This window comes from Coregonus clupeaformis, chromosome 7 (genome assembly GCF_020615455.1).
Source record: "Coregonus clupeaformis isolate EN_2021a chromosome 7, ASM2061545v1, whole genome shotgun sequence".
Lineage (NCBI taxonomy): Eukaryota > Metazoa > Chordata > Actinopteri > Salmoniformes > Salmonidae > Coregonus > Coregonus clupeaformis.
Genome location: NC_059198.1, coordinates 62,175,546 through 62,194,877, shown reverse-complemented (window position 1 = coordinate 62,194,877; position 19,332 = coordinate 62,175,546). Strand labels below are relative to the sequence as shown.

The 19,332-nt window shown below is 41.8% G+C and overlaps 2 protein-coding genes across 2 annotated transcripts; both read right to left on the bottom strand.

The window, feature by feature from the left end:
* Positions 1-970: 970 nt before the first annotated feature.
* Positions 971-3,119, bottom strand: LOC123491281 (zinc finger protein 2 homolog). Its single transcript, XM_045221561.1, has 2 exons — positions 3,017-3,119; positions 971-2,385 (listed from the first exon to the last, which is right to left on the bottom strand). The coding sequence occupies exons 1-2, from the start codon at positions 3,117-3,119 to the stop codon at positions 1,445-1,447; spliced, it is 1,044 nt and encodes a 347-aa protein (XP_045077496.1). The 3' UTR covers positions 971-1,444.
* A 4,885-nt stretch (positions 3,120-8,004) lies between these two features.
* On the bottom strand, positions 8,005-18,350 carry LOC121551525 (zinc finger protein 239). The gene is made up of 3 exons (XM_045221464.1): positions 18,072-18,350; positions 10,499-10,679; positions 8,005-9,319 (listed from the first exon to the last, which is right to left on the bottom strand). Exons 1-3 carry the CDS (start codon positions 18,078-18,080, stop codon positions 8,487-8,489), a joined length of 1,023 nt encoding a protein of 340 aa, XP_045077399.1. The 5' UTR covers positions 18,081-18,350; the 3' UTR covers positions 8,005-8,486.
* Between the last annotated feature and the right edge of the window lie 982 nt (positions 18,351-19,332).

Below are 19,332 nucleotides of genomic sequence, written 5' to 3'. Positions count from 1 at the left end.
TTATTTGTACTATTTTCTATATTGTAGAATAATAGTGAAGACATCAAAACTATCATTTGTTTTTCAACAGGACAATGACGGTGATGGTTTGGGATGAGTTGGACCGCAGAGTGAATGAAAAGAAGCCAACAAGTGCTCAGCATATGTGGGAACTACTTCAAGACTGTTGGAAAAGCATTCCTCATGAAGCTGGTTGAGAGAATGCCAAGAGTGTGCAAAGCTGTCAAGGCAAAAGGTGGCTACTTTGAAGAATCTGAAATATAAAATATATTTTGATTTGTTGAACACTTGTTTGGTTACTACATGACTCCATATGTGTTATTTAATAGTTTAGATGTCTTCACTATTATTCTACAATGTAGAAAATATAAAAAATAAAGAAAAACCCTTGAATGAGCAGGTGTGTCCAAACTTTTGACTGTTTCTGTATGTGTATGTGACCAATACAATTTGATGATTAAAGTTTGTGTTTGTGTACAAGTGCATAGGTTTGTGTGTGTGTGTTTGCAATTGATGGAGGGTTGTATGTGCATTAACATTAGTGAAGTAACACATAAAACATTGGTTTAGGTGTTATTACATGATCGGTTGAAGTCATTATGTTATTCATCCAAAAAGTTGTTACTCACCTGATAATGTAACTTATTACATTAAATGGAAAAGTTGTTACTATAACAATTCAATATTTTATATTACCTGACAAGATATTACATTTGCCGGTTTTATTACATTACAAATCTAAAAGTTATTACATTAACCATTGTTACAAGACACAGCATACATAGTTCTTGCCTTGACCTCATGGATATTATTACCCAATGTATCATTGATTAGTTTTAGGATCATTTAAATCAATTTAGATATTATTATTATTATTATGAAAATATAAAATTAAATTGATAACTTCTTGTTTAGAAGATAATATAATGAATTTATTGATCAATTGAATACATTAATATACACCTATTGTTGAAACATTATTCTACATAATGACATTTAATACTAATAGTATCATGAGTAAATGAAAGAAGATACAATTATCAACATCCCCCCAACACACACAGGTTCACTATGACATTTTCTATGATAACACTTATCCATTTAGATCACAATGTGTGATATTACATAGAGAGAGACCTGATATTACTAAATGGCATATTATTATTATTATTATTATATTACACAGGAGAGACCTGATCCTTGATCAGAGCTGCATATTATCCTCCAAAGAGGTTACCATGGTTATCAGACTAAGTCAACTGTTTAAGAATGGGAGATGGATATGACTGTTCACTAGATCCTTTATTTAGGGATCTGGAACCGGTGTCGGATAGGAGGGAGATGAAATATGGCACATTTTTGCTTTCTGGTGTTTTCTCATTGGCCCTAAATGAACAAAGCTCTTCCCACATATATCTATCTAAGGTTTCTCTCCAGTGTGTGTTCACAGGTGTGAATTCAGGTTCCCTAATTGACTGAAGCTCTTTCCACAACGATCACAGCTGTAAGGCTTCTCTCCTGTGTGTGTTCGCTGGTGTATATTCAGGTGTACTAATTGACTGAAGCTCTTCCCACACTGATCACAGCTATAAGGCTTCTCTCCAGTGTGTATTCGATGGTGTCTATTCAGGGCGGAAGCTAGAGCAAAGCTCTTCCCACATAGACAGACATAAGTTCTCTCTCCAGTGTGTGTTCGATGGTGTCTATTCAGGGCAGAAGCTACAGCAAAGCTCTTCCCACACTGATCACAGCTATAAGGCTTCTCTCCAGTGTGTGTTTGCTGGTGTCTATTCAGGATGGAAGCTACAGCAAAGCACTTCCCACACTGATCACAGCTATAAGGTTTCTCTCCAGTGTGTATGCGCTGGTGTAAAGTTCGTTTTTCTGATACAGCAAAGCTCTTTCCACACTGATCACAGCTATAAGGCTTCACTCCAGTGTGTGTTAGCTTGTGTTTTGTCAGGTGGCCTGACTGATTGAAGCTCTTCCCACACTGATCACAGCAATAAGGCTTCACTCCAGTGTGTGTTAGCTTGTGTATGGTTTGGGCTCGCAAATAAGCAAATCTTTTCCCACAATCAAGGCAGGGGTAAGGCCTCTCCCCTGTATGAATTCTCAGATGACATTTTAAGGTTTGAGAAGCAGGGAAACTCTTCCCACACGCTGAGCATCTGTAAGGTTTCTCTCCTGTATGGATTATTTGGTGTACATTAAGACTTCCTGGAGAGGTGAAACTCTTCCCACACTGAGAGCAGCAGTACGGTTTCTCTCCTGTGTGAATCCGCTGGTGAGTAATTAAGTCACTCCGGCTAGTAAAACTCTTCCCACAGTCAGAGCAGCAGTGGTGAGGTTTCTTCCCTATACGTCTCTGCTGGTGTTTCTTGAGATGTTCTGATCTGGAGAGACTCTTCTCTGTCTCGTCAGAAACATGATGTGGTCGAGGCTCCCCAGATGATAAGCCTCTTCCACTGAGAGAACGACTGTTAGGGGTGTCCCCTGTGAAACAAAGACATTGAATAACTAGGTTGTGGAAATATGGGTCTATAATCAAATACTATAACAAGTTTAATATTTTGTTGTTATTTAGCAGACACTCTAATCCAGAGCGATTTACAGGAGCAATTAGGGTTACGTACCTTGCTCAAGGAAACATACACATTTTTTCACCTAGTCGGCTCAGAGATTCGAACCAGCAACCTTTTGATTAGTGGCCCAACTCTCTTACCCACTAGTCTACCTGCCACCCTTATCCTTTATACACTCAGAGGCCAGTTTATTAGGTACACCCCTACGTTCACGAAACTGGATCAACAATTTACTGCCCACTGAGTGTATACTGTTATTCAATGAATTAACAGAAGTTGCAGAAGCAGATTGTAGTCTAATCCACACACCCCATTGTTCTTACTTGATGAAATCAAATCTCCATCTCCCTCCTTGTGTCGTTCTCTCACAGTTCCACTCTGCCCTGGTGTTTTCCTGCAGTCGACCAGCCACACAGACACCCTCTTCAGACCCAGCAGTAAGGTGCTACCGGGAGAGTTGTGACCAGGGGTCTCCAGCAGGGTGGAGGGGGACGGGCTAGCTCTGTCCTGGTGACCACAGGAAGTATTGTACATAGAATATCATTACACCAAACATTTGATTACTTTAGTCCAAATCTCTGATTGATTGGTGCATCCTTATAATAGCTCCTTTCTCCTGAAGTTTGTAATTGTTCAGTACTTTCCACAAATGTCTAGTTTGGGCACTTTTTTCATAAAAAAAAAAAACTCTTAGTACAGATAACACTTGTAATGCCCCCTGTCTTATGTTCAGAACCTTTGATTGAGCATTCATTGGAGTTGAACACATTTTTCACCCCTGAGTTAATCTTAGTTAACCCAGAACTATAGTCTCACGTAATTGGTCCACCGCTTGATTTAGTTCTGGGTTCATACGTGTTAGGAGGAAAGCTGAAGAGATGCTGGAAGGAGGAGCTACACCCTCTCAAGACAAGACTCCTCCCTCTCTTGATATGAGCCGAATGTCCCCTCCCCTTTCCAACACCTGCGAAATTGTCATTTGTCCAAATAACCAGTGTGGAAAAAACAAAACACCTGAACTACTGCTACTCATTATGATGTAGTATTTAGAGCCAAATCCATCAATTATTTGGTTTTACCTTCCACCCTATGTTAAATTAATGTCAATTTATACACAGTTATCCCCATGTACAATAGAGCCACATCTTTCTGGTGCCTTTCATAGCTTATTTCTAGCCTAAAGCTTTGCAGAGTTACGCACCCTATACATTACAGGCTCTGCTGTAGCCGGCTGCAACCGGGAGACCAATGGGGCGGCGCACAATTGGCCCAGCGTCGTCCAGGGTAGGGGAGGGAATGGCCGGCAGGGAGGTAGCTCAGTTGGTAGAGCATGGCGTTTGCAACGCCAGGGTTGTGGGTTCGATTCCCACAGGGGGCTAGTATGAAAAAAAAAAAAAAAAGAATAATGTATGCACTAACTGTAAGTCGCTCTGGGTAAGAGTGTCTGCTAAATAATGTAAAAATTTAAATATATAATCAGGGTTTGGGGGGCATTAGTCCCCTCCCCCACCCCAAGCGCCACACCACTTGAATGGACGTGCATGGCAGAGATGTTGACAAATATCCAACACATGGGCTAGTCCACCATACATATCGGAGCTGTAAATACAATCAAGCCTGTCTAATGGCAGAGTTGTTAGTATGGCACTATTGATCAGCACAGATTTGGATAAAAATGTCAAGACAGGAGAAGGTGCATACTAGAATCTATTCTGGATGTTCGAAACTGGTGAGGTTTTCTGATGCTAGCATGTATTTGCACACTGCAGTAGATCAGATCACGACTCCAATCTTCTGTGTGGAGAAGGTAAAAAGCTTCCAGTTCCTTTGTCTACACATCACTGACGATCTGAAATGGTCCACCCACACAGACAGTGTGGTGAAGAAGGCTCAACAGCTCCTCTTCAACCTCAGCAGGCTGAAGAAATTCGGCTTGGCCCCTAAGACCCACAAACTTTTACAGATGCACTATGGAGAGCATCCTGTCGGGCTGTATCACCGCCTGGTACAGCAACTGCACCGTTCGCAACTTCAGGGCTCTCCAGAGGGTGGTGCAGTCTGCCCAACGCATCACCGGGGGCACAATACCTGCCCTCCAAGATATCTACACCACCCGATGTCACAGGAAGGCCAAAAAGAAAATCTAGGTCATCAAACACCCGAGTCACGGCCTGTTCACCCCGTTATCATCCATAAGGCGAGGTCAGTACAGGTGCATCAAAGCTGGGACCGAGAGACTGAAAAACAGCTTCTATCTCAAGGCCATCATACTGTTATATAGTAATCACTAGCCGGCCTCCACCACGTACCCTGCCCTGAACTTAGTCACTGTCACTAGCCGACTACCACCTGGTTAAGCTACCATGCACCTTAGAGGCTGCTGGCCTATGTACATAGACATGGAACACTGGTCACTTTACAATGTTTACATACGGTTTTAACCACTTCATATGTACACTACCAGTCAAAAGTTTGGACACACCTACTCATTTAAGGGTTTTCTTTATTTTTTAAAACTATTTTCTACATTGTACAGTAATATTGAAGACATTAAAACTATGAAATAACACATGGAATCATTTAGTAACTAAAAAAGTGTTAAACAAATCAAAATATATTTTATATTTGAGATTCTTCAAATAGCCACCCTTTGCCTTCATGACAGCTTTGCACACTCTTGGCATTCTCTCAACCAGCTTCATGAGGTAGTCACCTGGAATGCATTTCAATTAACAGGTGTGCCTTCTTAAAAGTTAATTTGTGGAATTTATTTCCTTCTTAATGCATTTTAGCCAATCAGTTGTGTTGTAACAAGGTAGGGGGGGGGGGGGTATACATAAGACAGCCCTATTTGGTAAAAGACCAAGTCCATATTATGGCAAGAACAGCTCAAATAAGCAAGGTCAGTCGATACGGAAAATGTCAAGACATTGAACATTTCTTCAAGTGCAGTCGCAAAAACCATCAAGTGCTATGATGAAACCACCAGAGGAATGGAAGACCCAGAGTTACCTCTGCTGCAGAGGATAAGTTCATTAGTTACCAGCCTCAGAAATTGCAGCCCAAATAAATGCTTCACAGAGTTCAAGTCACAGACACATCTCAACATCAACTGTTCAGAGGGGACTGTGTGAATCAGGCCTTCATGGTCGAATTGCTGCAAATAAACCACTGCTAAAGCACACCAATAAGAAGAAGAGACCTGCTTGGGCTAAAAAACATGAGCAATGGACATTAGACCGGTGGAAATGTGTCCTTTGGTCTGGAGTCCAAATTGGAGATTTTGGGTTCCAACCGCCGTGTCTTTGTGAGACGTGGTGTGGGTGAACGGTTGATCTACGCATGTTTAGTTCCCACCGTAAAGCATGGAGGAGGTGGTGTTATGGTGTGGGGGTGCTTTGCTGGTGACACTGTCTGTGATTTATTTAGAATTCAACGCACACTTAACCATCATGGCTAACACACCATTCTGCAGCGATACGCCATCCCATTTGGTTTGGGCTTAGTGGGACTGTCATTTGTTTTTCAACAGGACAATGACCCAACACACCTCCAGGCTGTGTAAGGGCTATTTTACCAATAAGGAGAGTGATGGAGTGCTGCATCAGCTGACCTGGCCTTGCACATGTCTGATGTAGGCTAATCTTACTTCAGAAAGATCCTGGATAAGATTTTACCATCGACCAAGAATCCTGTTGTCTGTTATCATCTACTTTTACTTGAGAGCAACTTGCAACATAAGGTTCTCTTCAAGAGTCCAGGTACTTTTATTGGCTGAGGCCCAGTAAAGGTAGCCTCGTAAATATCATACTGATTACCGCTGCGCTAGATTTGTGTGTGTCGGTTTGCAATTGGTGGAGGGTGGTATGTGCATTAACATTAGGGAAGTAACACATAAAACATTGGTTTAGGTGTTATTACATGATTGGTTGAAGTTATTACGATATTTGTTTTAAAAAGTTGTTACTCACCTGACTGATAACGTAACTTATTACATTAAATTGAAAAGTTATTTTCAACATTTTATCATATTAACCGACAAGATATTACATTTACCAGTTTTATTACATTACAAATCTAAAGTTATTACATTAACCGTTGTTACAAGACACAGCATACATAGTTCTTGCCTTGACCTCATGGATATTATTATCCAAAGTATCATTGATTAGTTTTAGGAACATAAAATCTATTTAGATTTGTTTATTATTATTATAATAAAAATATAACATTAAAATGATATCTTCTTCTTTAGAAGATAATGGATTGATTTTATTGATCAATTGAATACACACACACACAAAAGGGTTCAATATAACATTTTCTGTGATAACATTTATCCATTTAGATCACGTGTGCTATTGCATAGACACAGGGTAGACCTGGTCCTAGATCAGAGCTGCATATTATAGATGCGGTAATAGAGTCAATGGAACGCTGACGGTTCCATTGACCAAATTGGTGCACATTCAAGAAATCTAATCCAACAACGTGGATATTCGTCAAATCGTCACAATGTATGTATTGTAACAGGCCCACAATGTGGTTACTAAAGTCTGATTTGGATATATTTGGCTAAATTTGCAGCATAACATTTAGAGTTTGGTTTTCGCCAGGCATTACTGGAACCATGTCGTCCATAAAGTTATACTTTTGAATCATCTGTCCATAGAACGTTCTTCCAAGAGTCTTGATGATCATCCAGGTGCTTTTTGGCAAACTTGAGTCAACATTTTGGACGAGATGGGTCCCATTATGCCTGGCGAAAACCAAACACTGCATTCCACAGTAAGAACATCATACCGAAGGTCAAGCATGGTGGTGGTGGTGTGATGGTTTGGGGATGCTTTGCTGCCTCAGGACCTGGACGACTTGCCTTAATAGAAGGAACCATGAATTCTGCTCTGTATCAGAGAATTCTACAGGAGAATGTCAGACCATCCGTCTGTGAGCTGAAGCTGAAGCGCAGCTGGGTCATGCAGCAAGACAATGATCCAAAACACACAATCAAGTCTACATGAAAATTGCTAAAAAGCAACAAATTGTAAGTTTTGGAATGGCCTAGTCATAGTCCAGACCTAATCCCAATTGAGATGTTGTGGCAGGACTTGAAACGAGCAGTTCATGCTTGAAAACCCACACGTCACTGAGTTAAAGCAGTTCTGCATGGAAGAGTGGGCCAAAATTCCTCCACAGCGACGTGAGAGACTGATCAACAACTACAGGAAGCATTTGGTTGGAGTCATTGCAGCTAAAGGTGGCACAACCAGTTATTGAATGTAAGGGGGCAATTACTTTTTCACACAGGGGAATTGGGTGTTGCATAACTTTGTTTATGAAATAAATATGTAATTGTTGTGTTATTTGTTCACTTATGTTCCCTTTATCTAATATTAGGTTTTGGTTGAAGATCTGATAACATTCAGTATCACAAATATGCAAAAGTAGAGAAAATTAGAAAGGGGGCAAATACTTTTTCATAGCACTGTATAAACAAGTCTAAATGTAGGCTAATTTTGCTGGGGGGCAATAAGGAGATTCAGGATCTTTCTCCCAAGGCCCTTTCTCCATTGTTTTGGTCGAGTTCGATTTTCTTCTTTAACGCATCTATGCTCTACAAGGGTTACCATGGTGATAAAACTAAGTAAACTGTTTAAGAAAGGGAGATGGATAGGACTGTTCACTAGATGTTTTCTTTTGATCCTTCATTTAGGGATCTGGAATCAGTGCCGGATAGGAGGGAGATGAAATACAGCACGTTTGTGCCTTCTGGTGTTTTTTCCATTGGCCCTAAAAGAGCAAAGCTCTTCCGACATAGACAGACATAAGATACCTTCTCCAGTGTGTGTTCACTGGTGTGAATAAAGGGTCCCTGATTGACTGAAGCTCTTCCCACACTGATCACAGACATAAGGTTTCTTTCTCTCCGGTATGTATTAGCTTGTGTTTATTCAGGGAGAAAGCTTGAGAAAAGCTCTTTCCACACAGATCACAGCTATAAGGCTTCTCTCCAGTGTGTGTTCGCTGGTGTCTTGTCAGGGTGGAAGCTCGAGCAAAGCTTTTTCCACATAGACAGACATAAGGTCTCTCTCCAGTGTGTGTTAGCTTGTGTGTAGTCAGGGAGAAAGCTTGAGAAAAACTCTTCCCACACAGATCACAGCTATAAGGCCTCTGTCCAGTATGTGTTCGCTGGTGTGTAGTCAGCTCTCCTGACTGATTGAATCCCTTCCCACATTGATCACAGCTATAAGGCCTCTGTCTAGTGTGTGTTCGCTGGTGTGTAGTCAGGTGTCCTGACTGATTGAAACTCTTCCCACACTGATCACAGCGATAAGGTTTCTCTCCAGTGTGTAAACGTTTGTGTATGGTTAGGCCTCCCGAATTAGCAAAGCTTTTCCCACAATCAAGGCATGGGTAAGGCCTCTCCCCTGTGTGAATTCTTAGATGATATTTTAAGGCGTTAGATGCAGTAAAACTATTCCCGCACTGAGAGCAGCAGTACAGTTTCTCTCCGGTGTGAATCTGCTGGTGAATTAAGGACCTCAGTCTAGTGAAACTCTTCCCAAAGTCAGAGCAGCAGTGTTGAGGTTTCTTCCCTGTACGTCTCTGCTGGTGTTTCTTGAGGTGATCTGACCTGGAGAGACTCTTCTCGGCCTCATCAGTTACATGATGTTGTTGAGGCTCCCCAGATGATAAGTCCCTTCCACTGAAAGAGCGATGGTTAGGGGAGTCCCCTTTGAAACAAAATACATTGAATAACTAGGTTTTGGAAATATGGGTCAATAAACAAATATTATACAAATAATATATCAACATACACTCAGCGGCCTGTTCATTAGGTACACTACCCCGTTCACAAAAATGGATCGCTCCTACATACAGTGAGTCACGTGGCTGCGGCTTGCTATATAAAGCAGGTAGACAGGCATCGAGACATTCAGCTACTGTTCTACTTGAACATTAGAATGGTCGGTGCCAGGCACGGCAGATCCAGTATCTCAGAAACAGCCACCGTCCTAGGCTTTTCACGCACAACAGTGTCTAGGGTTTACAGAGAATGGTGCGGCAAACAAAAAACATCAAGTCAGCAGCAGTCTGGCAAAAACAGCTTGTTGATGAGAGAGGTCAAAGGAGAATGGCAAGAATCGTGCAAGCTAACAGGCGGGCCACAAACAGACAAATAACGGGTCAGTACAACAGTGGTGTACAAAACGGCATCTTGGAAAGCACAACTCGTCGATCCTTGTCACGGATGGGCTTTTGCAGCAGACGACTACACCGGGTTCCACTCCTATCAGCTAAAAACAAGAAGAAGCAGCTCCAGTAGGAATGCAATCAGCAACACTGGACAATTGAGTAGTGGAAAAACATTAGCTGATCCAACGAATCCCAGTTCCTGTTGCGTCATGCTGATGGCAGAGTCAGGATTTGGCGTAAGCAGCATGAGCCCATGGACCCATCCAGCCTGGTGTCAACAGTACAGGCTGGTGGCGGTGGTGTACTGGTGTGGGGAATGTTTTCCTGGCACACGTTAGGTTCCTTAATACCAACTGAGCAACGATTTAACGCAACAGTGTATCTGAACATTGATGCTGACCAAACCCAATACAGTATCTTTGGGATGAGATGGAACGGGCTGTTGGCAGCATGAAATGTGCCACCGTCCAATCTGCAGCAACTGCGTGATTCCATTGCGTCAGCATGTACCAACATCCCTGTGGAACGTTTCTGACACCTTGCAGAATTCATGCCCCGAAGAATTCAGGCTGTTCTGGAGGCAAAGCGAGGCCCGATCCAGTACTAGATGGGTGTACCTAATAAACTGGCAACTGAGTGTATTTTTCCTAATCAATCAATTAACAGAAATTGCAGAAGCAGATTGTAGTCTAATCCACACACAACATTGCTCTTACTTGATGAAATCAAATCTCCATCCTCCTCGTGTCCTTCTCTCACAGTTCCACTCTGCCCTGGTGTTTTCCTGCAGTCGACCAACCACACAGACACCCTCTTCAGACCCAGCAGTAAGGTGCTACCGGGAGAGTTGTGACCAGGGGTCTCCAGCAGGGTGGAGGGGGATGGTCTAGCTCTTACCTGGTGACCGCAGGAAGTATTGTACATAGAATATCATTAGACCAAACATTTGATTACTTTAGTCCAAATCTCTGATTGATTGGATGCGACCTTATATCTCCTTTCTCCTGAAGTGTGCAATCATTCACTACTTTCCAAAAATGTACAGTTTCTCAATCACTCTGGCAAATTTTTCAAATGGAAGTGGTATATATATTTTTTGCTCAAAACAAATGTCAAAACTGATAACACTTGTAATGCCACGTCTTATGTTCAGAACCACTGATTGAGCATTAATTAGAGTTGAACAAATGTTTCAACCCCTGAGTTAATCTTAGTTAACCCAGAATGTAAATGTGACGTAATTGGTCAGCCCCTCGATTAAGTTCTGGGTTCATACGTGGACAGATTAAGAGTTGGTAGAACAAGGAGCAGAACCGGAATGATGAGCTCCTCCCTCTTTCAAGATACGGGCCGAATGTCCCCTCCCCTTCCAAAATGTGAACGATGGTAACCCCCTTGAAATCGTGATTTGTTCAAATAACCAGTGAGGAAAAACCTAAACTACTGCTGCTCATTATCCCACTATTGGATCATGTTGAGAAAAATGTCAGTCTTCTAGTTTCAGTACCCTTATACACTACATTAATAGAAGAAACCATCAGATATAGGGGTATTGTGGCATGTAGCAGAAGCCTACAGTAAAAAGGTATTGGTGTAGCCTGGTGCAATTTCTGCCCCATGCAACATTGCTCAATTTCCACTTTTCTATGTGACTTGTTACTGTAACAGCATACTCATCTAAAATCATCAGCTTAGTGTATCAATGACATCCAGATGAGTGGAATGAAATGTAATTTACCACCCAATTATTTCAGCAGTGCATTGTACACTACACCATCATATCAAAAGGTAGCACATAGTGAACCACTTTGCCCTACTGTATAGAAGCACACTGGCTGAAGAAGGATGATGTAGTATATGCAGCCATATCCATAAATGATTTGGTTTTACTTCCAACCTTCATTAAATTAATGTCAATTCATACAGTTTTCAAACTGTACGTAAACTAGACACTATACAATTTTGTCTTCGTAGTTCCGTTTTTAGCAGTTTGATGAAATGATAGTTAAATGTAATGTTAACAAATTACAGGAAAATATTTTCAAAAGTAATCAATTGAAAATGGCCTAAGAGTTTTGAAACCGATTTTTGTGCTTAGAGTTATAATACTTGTGAAAATTGCTTCTAACAGAGAAAAGTCATGGGCTAGTGGGAGTATCCACCATATATTTTATACCAGTTATTTCCTTTCAAAACAGTGAAGGAATGTCACGCCCTGGCTCTGGGGACTCTTAAATGTTGAGCCAGGGTGTGGAGTTTCTATGTTGTATTTTCTATGTTGTGTTTTCTAGATCGTGTAGATCTATGTTGGCCAGGGTGGTTCCCAATCAGAGGCAGCTGTAGCTCGTTGTCTCTGATTGGGGACCATACTTAGGCAGCCTGTTTGGCACTAGTCGGTGTGGGATCTTGTTCCGTTAAGGTTTGTTTTGTTTAACCTAGGACTTCACGTTTCGTTTGTTTGTTGTTTTGTGTTGTGTTCAGTACGTAAATAAAATGTACGCTTATCACGCTGCGCCTTGGTCCGTATCTTCAGTAAACGATCGTGACAGAAGATCCCACCAAAAGAGGACCAAGCAGCATGTCCAGGAACAGACAGCCTGGATCTGGGAGGAGATCCTGGACGGGAAGGGATCCTGGACTTGGGAGGAGATTCAGGCCAGAATGGATCGCCGTCCTTGGGAGGAGACTGTGGAGGTGCGCTATAGAGAGGAGCAGCGGCAACGCAGAGGGTACCGGCCGAGGAGGAAGCCCGAGAGACAGCCCAATAATTTTTTTGGGGGGGGCTAAAAAGGTGGTTGGCGGAGCCTAGGGTTAGAGCAGAGCCAACTCCCCGTACTCAGGCTAGGAAGCGTGTGACTGGGCAGGCTCCGTGTTATGCGGAGCCACGTACTGTGCCGCGAGTGTTCCGGCACAGTCCTGTACGTCCTGTGCTAGGACCACGCACGTGTCGTGCAAAGATGGGCATTCAGCCAGGACGTGGTGTGCCGGCTCAACGCTCGTGGTCTCCAGTACGCCTCCTCGGTCCCGTATATCCTGCGCCAGTGCCACGTGCTGTAGCGCCAGTACGAGTGCACAGCCCCGTACGTCCTGTGCTGATGCCTCACACGTATTGTGTGGAAGTAGGCATTCAGCCAGGACGGGTTGTGTCAGCTCTTCGTTCCAGACCTCCAGTCCGCCTCCACAGTCCGGCCCGGCCCGTTCCTGCCCCTCGCACCAAGCCAGTGGTGCGCGTCGCCAGCCCGGTCCGGCCTGTTCCTGCCCCTCGCACCAAGCCAGTGGTGCGCGTCGTCAGCCCGGTCCGGCCCGTTCCTGCTCCCCGCACCAAGCCAGTGGTGCGCGCCGTCAGCCTGGTCCGGCCCGTTCCTGCTCCCCGCACCAAATCAGTGGTGCGTGTGTCCAGTCCGGCACGGCCCGTGCCTGTTCCACCGGTGCCTGGTCCGGCACCGGTCAGCTGCTCCACTCCGGAGCCAGAGCAATCCGCTCCACCGGGGTCCGGTCCAACTCCAGTCAGCGGATCCACTCCGGAGCCAGAGCAGTCAGCTCCACCGGTGTCCAGTCCAGCTCCGGCCAGCGGCTCCAGTCCGGAGCCTGTACGGTTTGATCCACCGTCGTCGGGTCCAGCTCCAGTCAGCGGTGCCAGACCAGATCAGGGGCGCAACGGGGAGGTGGAGAGAAAGTGGTGGTCACGCCCGGAGCCGGATCCGCCTCCGAGGCGGAATGCCCACCCGGCCCCTACCCTGTTGTGTTTGTGTGGCGCGGTCGCAGTCCGCGCCTTTGGGGGTACTGTCACGCCCTGGCTCTGGGGACTCTTAAATGTTGAGCCAGGGTGTGGAGTTTCTATGTTGTATTTTCTATGTTGTGTTTTCTAGATCGTGTAGATCTATGTTGGCCAGGGTGGTTCCCAATCAGAGGCAGCTGTAGCTCGTTGTCTCTGATTGGGGCCAATACTTAGGCAGCCTGTTTGGCACTAGTCGGTGTGGGATCTTGTTCCGTTAAGGTTTGTTTTGTTTAACCTAGGTCTTCACGTTTCGTTTGTTTGTTGTTTTGTGTCGTGTTCAGTACGTAAATAAAATGTACGCTTATCACGCTGCGCCTTGGTCCGTATCTTCAGTAAACGATCGTGACAAGGAAAGTGAACAAGTTCACACTTTGAGGGACTGTTCCAAAAAATATATATATATAAAAATACATGTAAGCCTACCAAAAAACAAATAAAAACATTATGTAACAATATAAAACATTATTTAACACTATAAAACATTATTAAAAAACTTACACTATGCAGACATTGCTCCACCATTTCCTGGTTGCTAAATGTTTTCTAATTCGCCTAATTTCAGTTTATGTAACAAAACAGGCAAGTATAGTGTAGAGAATCATTGTAGCATCTAAACCGCTATGAAATATATTTTCCATAACCCAAACTATTGTATTTTCAGCTGTTTGAAAGTGGTGTACAAAACCGAAAGTAAAATAATCAAAATATGTTCGTCACGCATAATATGCATGCAATCAATCAATAATTTGTTCATTTCATCACACAGACGAGTCCTTCATGCTTTGAAATGCATTTGAATGCAAAAGCATTTTAGTTTTAAAATAAAGTAACAAAGGGAGCTTTGAATAATTAGCCGAGACAATAAATGAACCGCAATTCACTAGAATAGACTCTGATACACTGACAATTTATTTAGTGTTGTTAAACCAGCTCCAAATGGTTGTAAAAAAGTATACATCTAACAGCACCTGTTTGGCACACACAATACTCACGCAGCGTGCTTGCTGCTTTTTCATGATCTCCAGTAGTTTCCACAACTAAGTCAAATGTCTTCCACACATCTGACTTCCCCTTTCCCTCCTAAGCAACCAGTAAACATTCCCCCGTTTTCAAATTCAGTTTTTCATGTCCTCCGGATCCATTTGCTGTATTACTGTGTTCTAAGTTTTATAACCAATTTATTGATGTGATTATGATAAGCTATAGTAATAATATAATAATAATATGCCATTTAGCAGACGCTTTTATCCAAAGCGACTTACAGTCATGCGTGCATACGTTTTTTTTTGTGTATGGGTGGTCCCGGGGATCGAACCCACTACCTTGGCGTTACAAGCGCCGTGCTCTACCAGCTGAGCTACAGAGGACATAGGTCAGGCCCTACTGGTCACGTGCATTCAATGCATACCTGTTTCACGTAAAGAGAGCAAGGGTTGAGGCAGAGGGAATAGGGAATGTTTTTGCTAAACAAATTAGGGATTTTGGTAACAACTTTTCAGTCAGAGAAACAAGTAAGGAATTAAATGTGCTGTTGTGCCCGTTCGTTGCAGCAGGGAAGAGAGAGATTACCAACGTGCGCCAGTCATCTGATGCCCTTGAGTCATTTGTGTGTCTTAATTATTTAATTGAACAGTGCGCTTAAAGTATCAGACAAGCTCAGTGCATATAGTTGATTTTATTCAATGACATAGGGTGTATCTATATATGGAAAAATACACGTTTTGACATTTCAACCAATTGATTGGTCGAAAGAACAGACTACTCTTGGTCGACCCATATTTTTTGGGGGTCGGGGACAGCCTTAAGTACAATAGACCAACATAGCTACTGTAGTAGGTCAAATATGCGTGCTGGAAAACCTTGGTAGAGCATGGGTGGAGTAGGGATTGTGGTGCTCATGTGAATATCCTTTGTTTTGTTCGGCTTCACACCAATGCCTACTTCTCACTTAAAACATAGTTGTTTTGTTTTAGATTTCCATTATTTTTACATTTTAAGGTTATTTTCTGTTAAGGGTACATTATACAACATTTCCACAGGCAAAGCCAGATTTTTTTTGAGCAACCAATTCAGCCATTGGCAGTGCTATTGTAACCTTTAATTTGGTCTCTGCCAAAACGTCTGGGACTTAATGGTACAGGTGGTGTGCTTGCATAACTCCCCAAATACCGGTGTGCCAAGCTTTTGGCGTCATACCCAAGAAGACTCAAGGATGTAATCGCGGCCAAAGGTGCTTTAACAAAGTACTGAGTAAAGGGTCAGAATACTTACATAAATATGTTTGTAATTTTTCATAAATTTGCAAAATTTTCTAAAAACCTATTTTTGCTTTGTTATTATGGGGTATTGTGTGTAGATTGATGAGAAAAAAAAATATTTTATCAATTTTACAATAAGGCTGTAACGTAACAAAACGTGGAAAAAGTGAAGGGGTCAGAATACTTTCCTAATTTGATTTTTAAAATGTCGGATTGACTAAGTTTGTAGCTGCAACAGATTGTATAATTTCTCACTCTCACTTGCTAATGAACGGGCAAAGAATGGTAGCTAGCTATATATGTTTATGGAAGGTTTGTTACACAAATAACAAAGCAATTAGGTATCTAGCGCCAAACAACAACATCTGACCTCGACACAGAAGGTAGCTAACGATAGCTAGTTCACTTCCAAATGCCAGACCTAGATTTTTCCAAAAAACATAGCTAGCTAACTAACGACATTAGTTCAAAACCAACACCAACCTTTGGGCAAATTGTCACACTGCTACCTTACAATGCATGCAATGCAGTTGACTTTTGCAACACTAGCTAGCTCTCAAATTTCCCACAAACCCTGATTGAATAAATGTATAGGATGCATAACTGCAATGCTTTAGGCTAGAAACATGCTGTAAAAGGCACAATCAAGACTATTGTACATGGGGATAGCTTTGTTTAGTTTCTATGGCTGAGTTATATGATCTTCAGGTATACGACCTTTAATTCAATGACAAACATTTTCCTTAACTTAGCTTTTAATGGGAATTGAGTCATATTTTACAATGCAAGACCGTCAAAATCAATTGAGCTATTCACCTTCTGAAACCTGCAGACAATTACCTTTGACTATCCATGGTCAATTCTAAACATACTTTAATATGTAGTTCAAAACTGATTTGAGCTATTAGAGGACAACAGTCAGACTGTATATTCTCGTTTTAATCTGAAGTCTAGAATTTGAGCTAGGTAGGCGCAGAAAATACTCTGAAAACTCAATTGCTAAGGACCCTATTAGAAATCTGGTATATGGTACTCCGTAACGGCTGGACAGCTCATGACGAGAGGTGGGGAGTGAGTTGTGCATCTCCAATCAAGTTGATTTGTGAGTTTTCATCAACATTGGTGTCATAATGGCTTAGATATGATGGTAGGGAGATTTGAATTTAACAGAAATTCTGAATCCAGATGTGTCTCTTAGACATATATGATATTGGGATTACTCCGAATATCACACATGGACATTTCCTATGGTCGGATATGGAATCATTCATTATCCTGAGATATGTGACACCCTAATTTCTCTCTTCATGTTGACAAATACTGACTATAAACATTGCATATCTGTGTTTTCTCAGTACATTCAAGAAATGAAATGTCTCTTGGTTGAGGTCCATATATGGATCTTGATATGCTGAAAATAAGGAGGATTTCTTAAGCATTTCTGAGTTTTCAGCAAAGGTCTTATGCACAAATCATTTTTGGATTTCCTCCAGATATCATACATGGTTTGGCCGGATATTGACTCATTATATATCCTGAGATAGGCCTATGTGGACACCTTACTTTCTCAATATGATGACACATACTGACAGTAAGCCTACATAGTATATTTTCTCAGCACATACAATGCATATTCTCTTGACTGAGGTCCACATCAGGATCTTGATATGCTAAATAAGGACAATTTCTGATGCTTATTAGAGCTGAGGACATGATCAATAATTTGACAAACATTAACTCCATATCATTCTTTGACACTAGCTATCATTGTTGTAACCCTCTGCATAAACACGAGATAAAAGCTCTAACTGGTAGCCTAGCAACAATAATCACGTATTTTTACTTTTCATATTTTTTATTTGGGTGCCACAAATGAGTGTGTAAACGGTGTGGAGAAACAAAGTGAGAAGGTGTTCTGAAAATACCTCAAAGAAGTTAACCGGTGGCTTCAAAGCGTATCAATGGACAATACATAGCATCAGCAAACCTGGGTTTATATACATAATTGGTGTAGCTTATGCCTAATTATTTCTCCCTGGTTCTGACTTTACCTCCTGGCTGTGCATTGCTTGTATAATCAATCTGTTTGCGATAGGCTTGTAGGCTACTTGGATGAAATTACCACCATGATTTATTTTGTCTAGCTGTTAAATCGAACGCATGGATGTGGAAGGTCAAAGATGATGAAAACTACACCTAGACATTTTATACACCACATTAAGCATACTGTTTATAAAAGTCAACCAAACTTACCCGATCCATCGTGGAAGCTACTGTATTCTTTCTTCGTTTCTTCAAATACAAAAATTGACAGTAAATGTGTTCGCTACAGTTACTTTCTTTGTCACTGCGATCAGATGAATAAAAGCTAAGACCACACCTTTTTAAATATCAAAACTCGATTTAAATTGTGATAAATAAACGTCTCATGTAGACTAATCTTACATCAGAAAATATCCTACTAAAGCCTGTGGAATTTTATTTGGTTTGAAAACTCGATAGAGTATAGTAACAAAGGTCTTCCTGTTGATGCTTTTCGGCTTCTTCTGTGGTGTTTAAGAGGTGCCGCCACCTACTGTACATGGTCTTCAACACTTTTCTTCAAGTGGGTGAGGCGGTTTAGGGAGTCATTTATTGCTAGAAAGAAACTGTTTGTATTGCATATATATATATATATATATATATATATATATATATATACTATATTAAATGAATGGCAAAAATGTAGGCTATAAATAATTCATCTATTTAAACTGTAAATTATTAGGTGTATCACTTTTTTTGTGTCAGCCTCAATGATTGTAAATGCATTTTGTCCACCTGTGGTTGTATTGTGTTTTTAAATTTGGCAAATTAAAAAAATTAAAATCACAACAAATCGAAGGTATTTATATAAACAACCAAAACAGCTTATAGCCTCTGGCTGGCTGTGGTTTGCTGGAAGGTGGCAGGCAGAATTTGAGATTAGAGAAATTCCTTGTTATTGTCTTTCAAATTATCTCATGGCTTTATGGCTTGCCTAGGGTTTATAGCCATCCTCTGAATGGAAGACGCAAAAGCGGCCTGCCAAGGGCTTGTAGCAGTCCTATAAATGTAGGCTAAGAAACATCTATTAGATCAAATAAACTTTACGTAGCAAATAAGCCATTCGTTTTTTGGATGACAAAATTCAACACTCTCTCATTGACCTCCATACAAAAACTCCTTGCTTGGTGGAGAAAAAACGAACAAATGTCACCTGCTGGAGGGAGACAGATTTTCCCTCGAGTTGGGCCTCTCTCTTTGCCTCTCTTCTCTGACAATGTTCTCTTAGAGAGTCCAGATATTGTTATTGGCTGAGGCCCAGTAAGAATAGCCTCCTAAATAACAGACTTATTACCGATGCGCTATCTGTGCAGTGAACCAGTAAAGCCCAATTTATGTTCAATCCGACCTCTGCAGCGGCCATACACAGTGGCGATTTCAGCATGTAAATCTTGGTGGGGCAAACCCCAAACATTTTTGGGGGATGCAT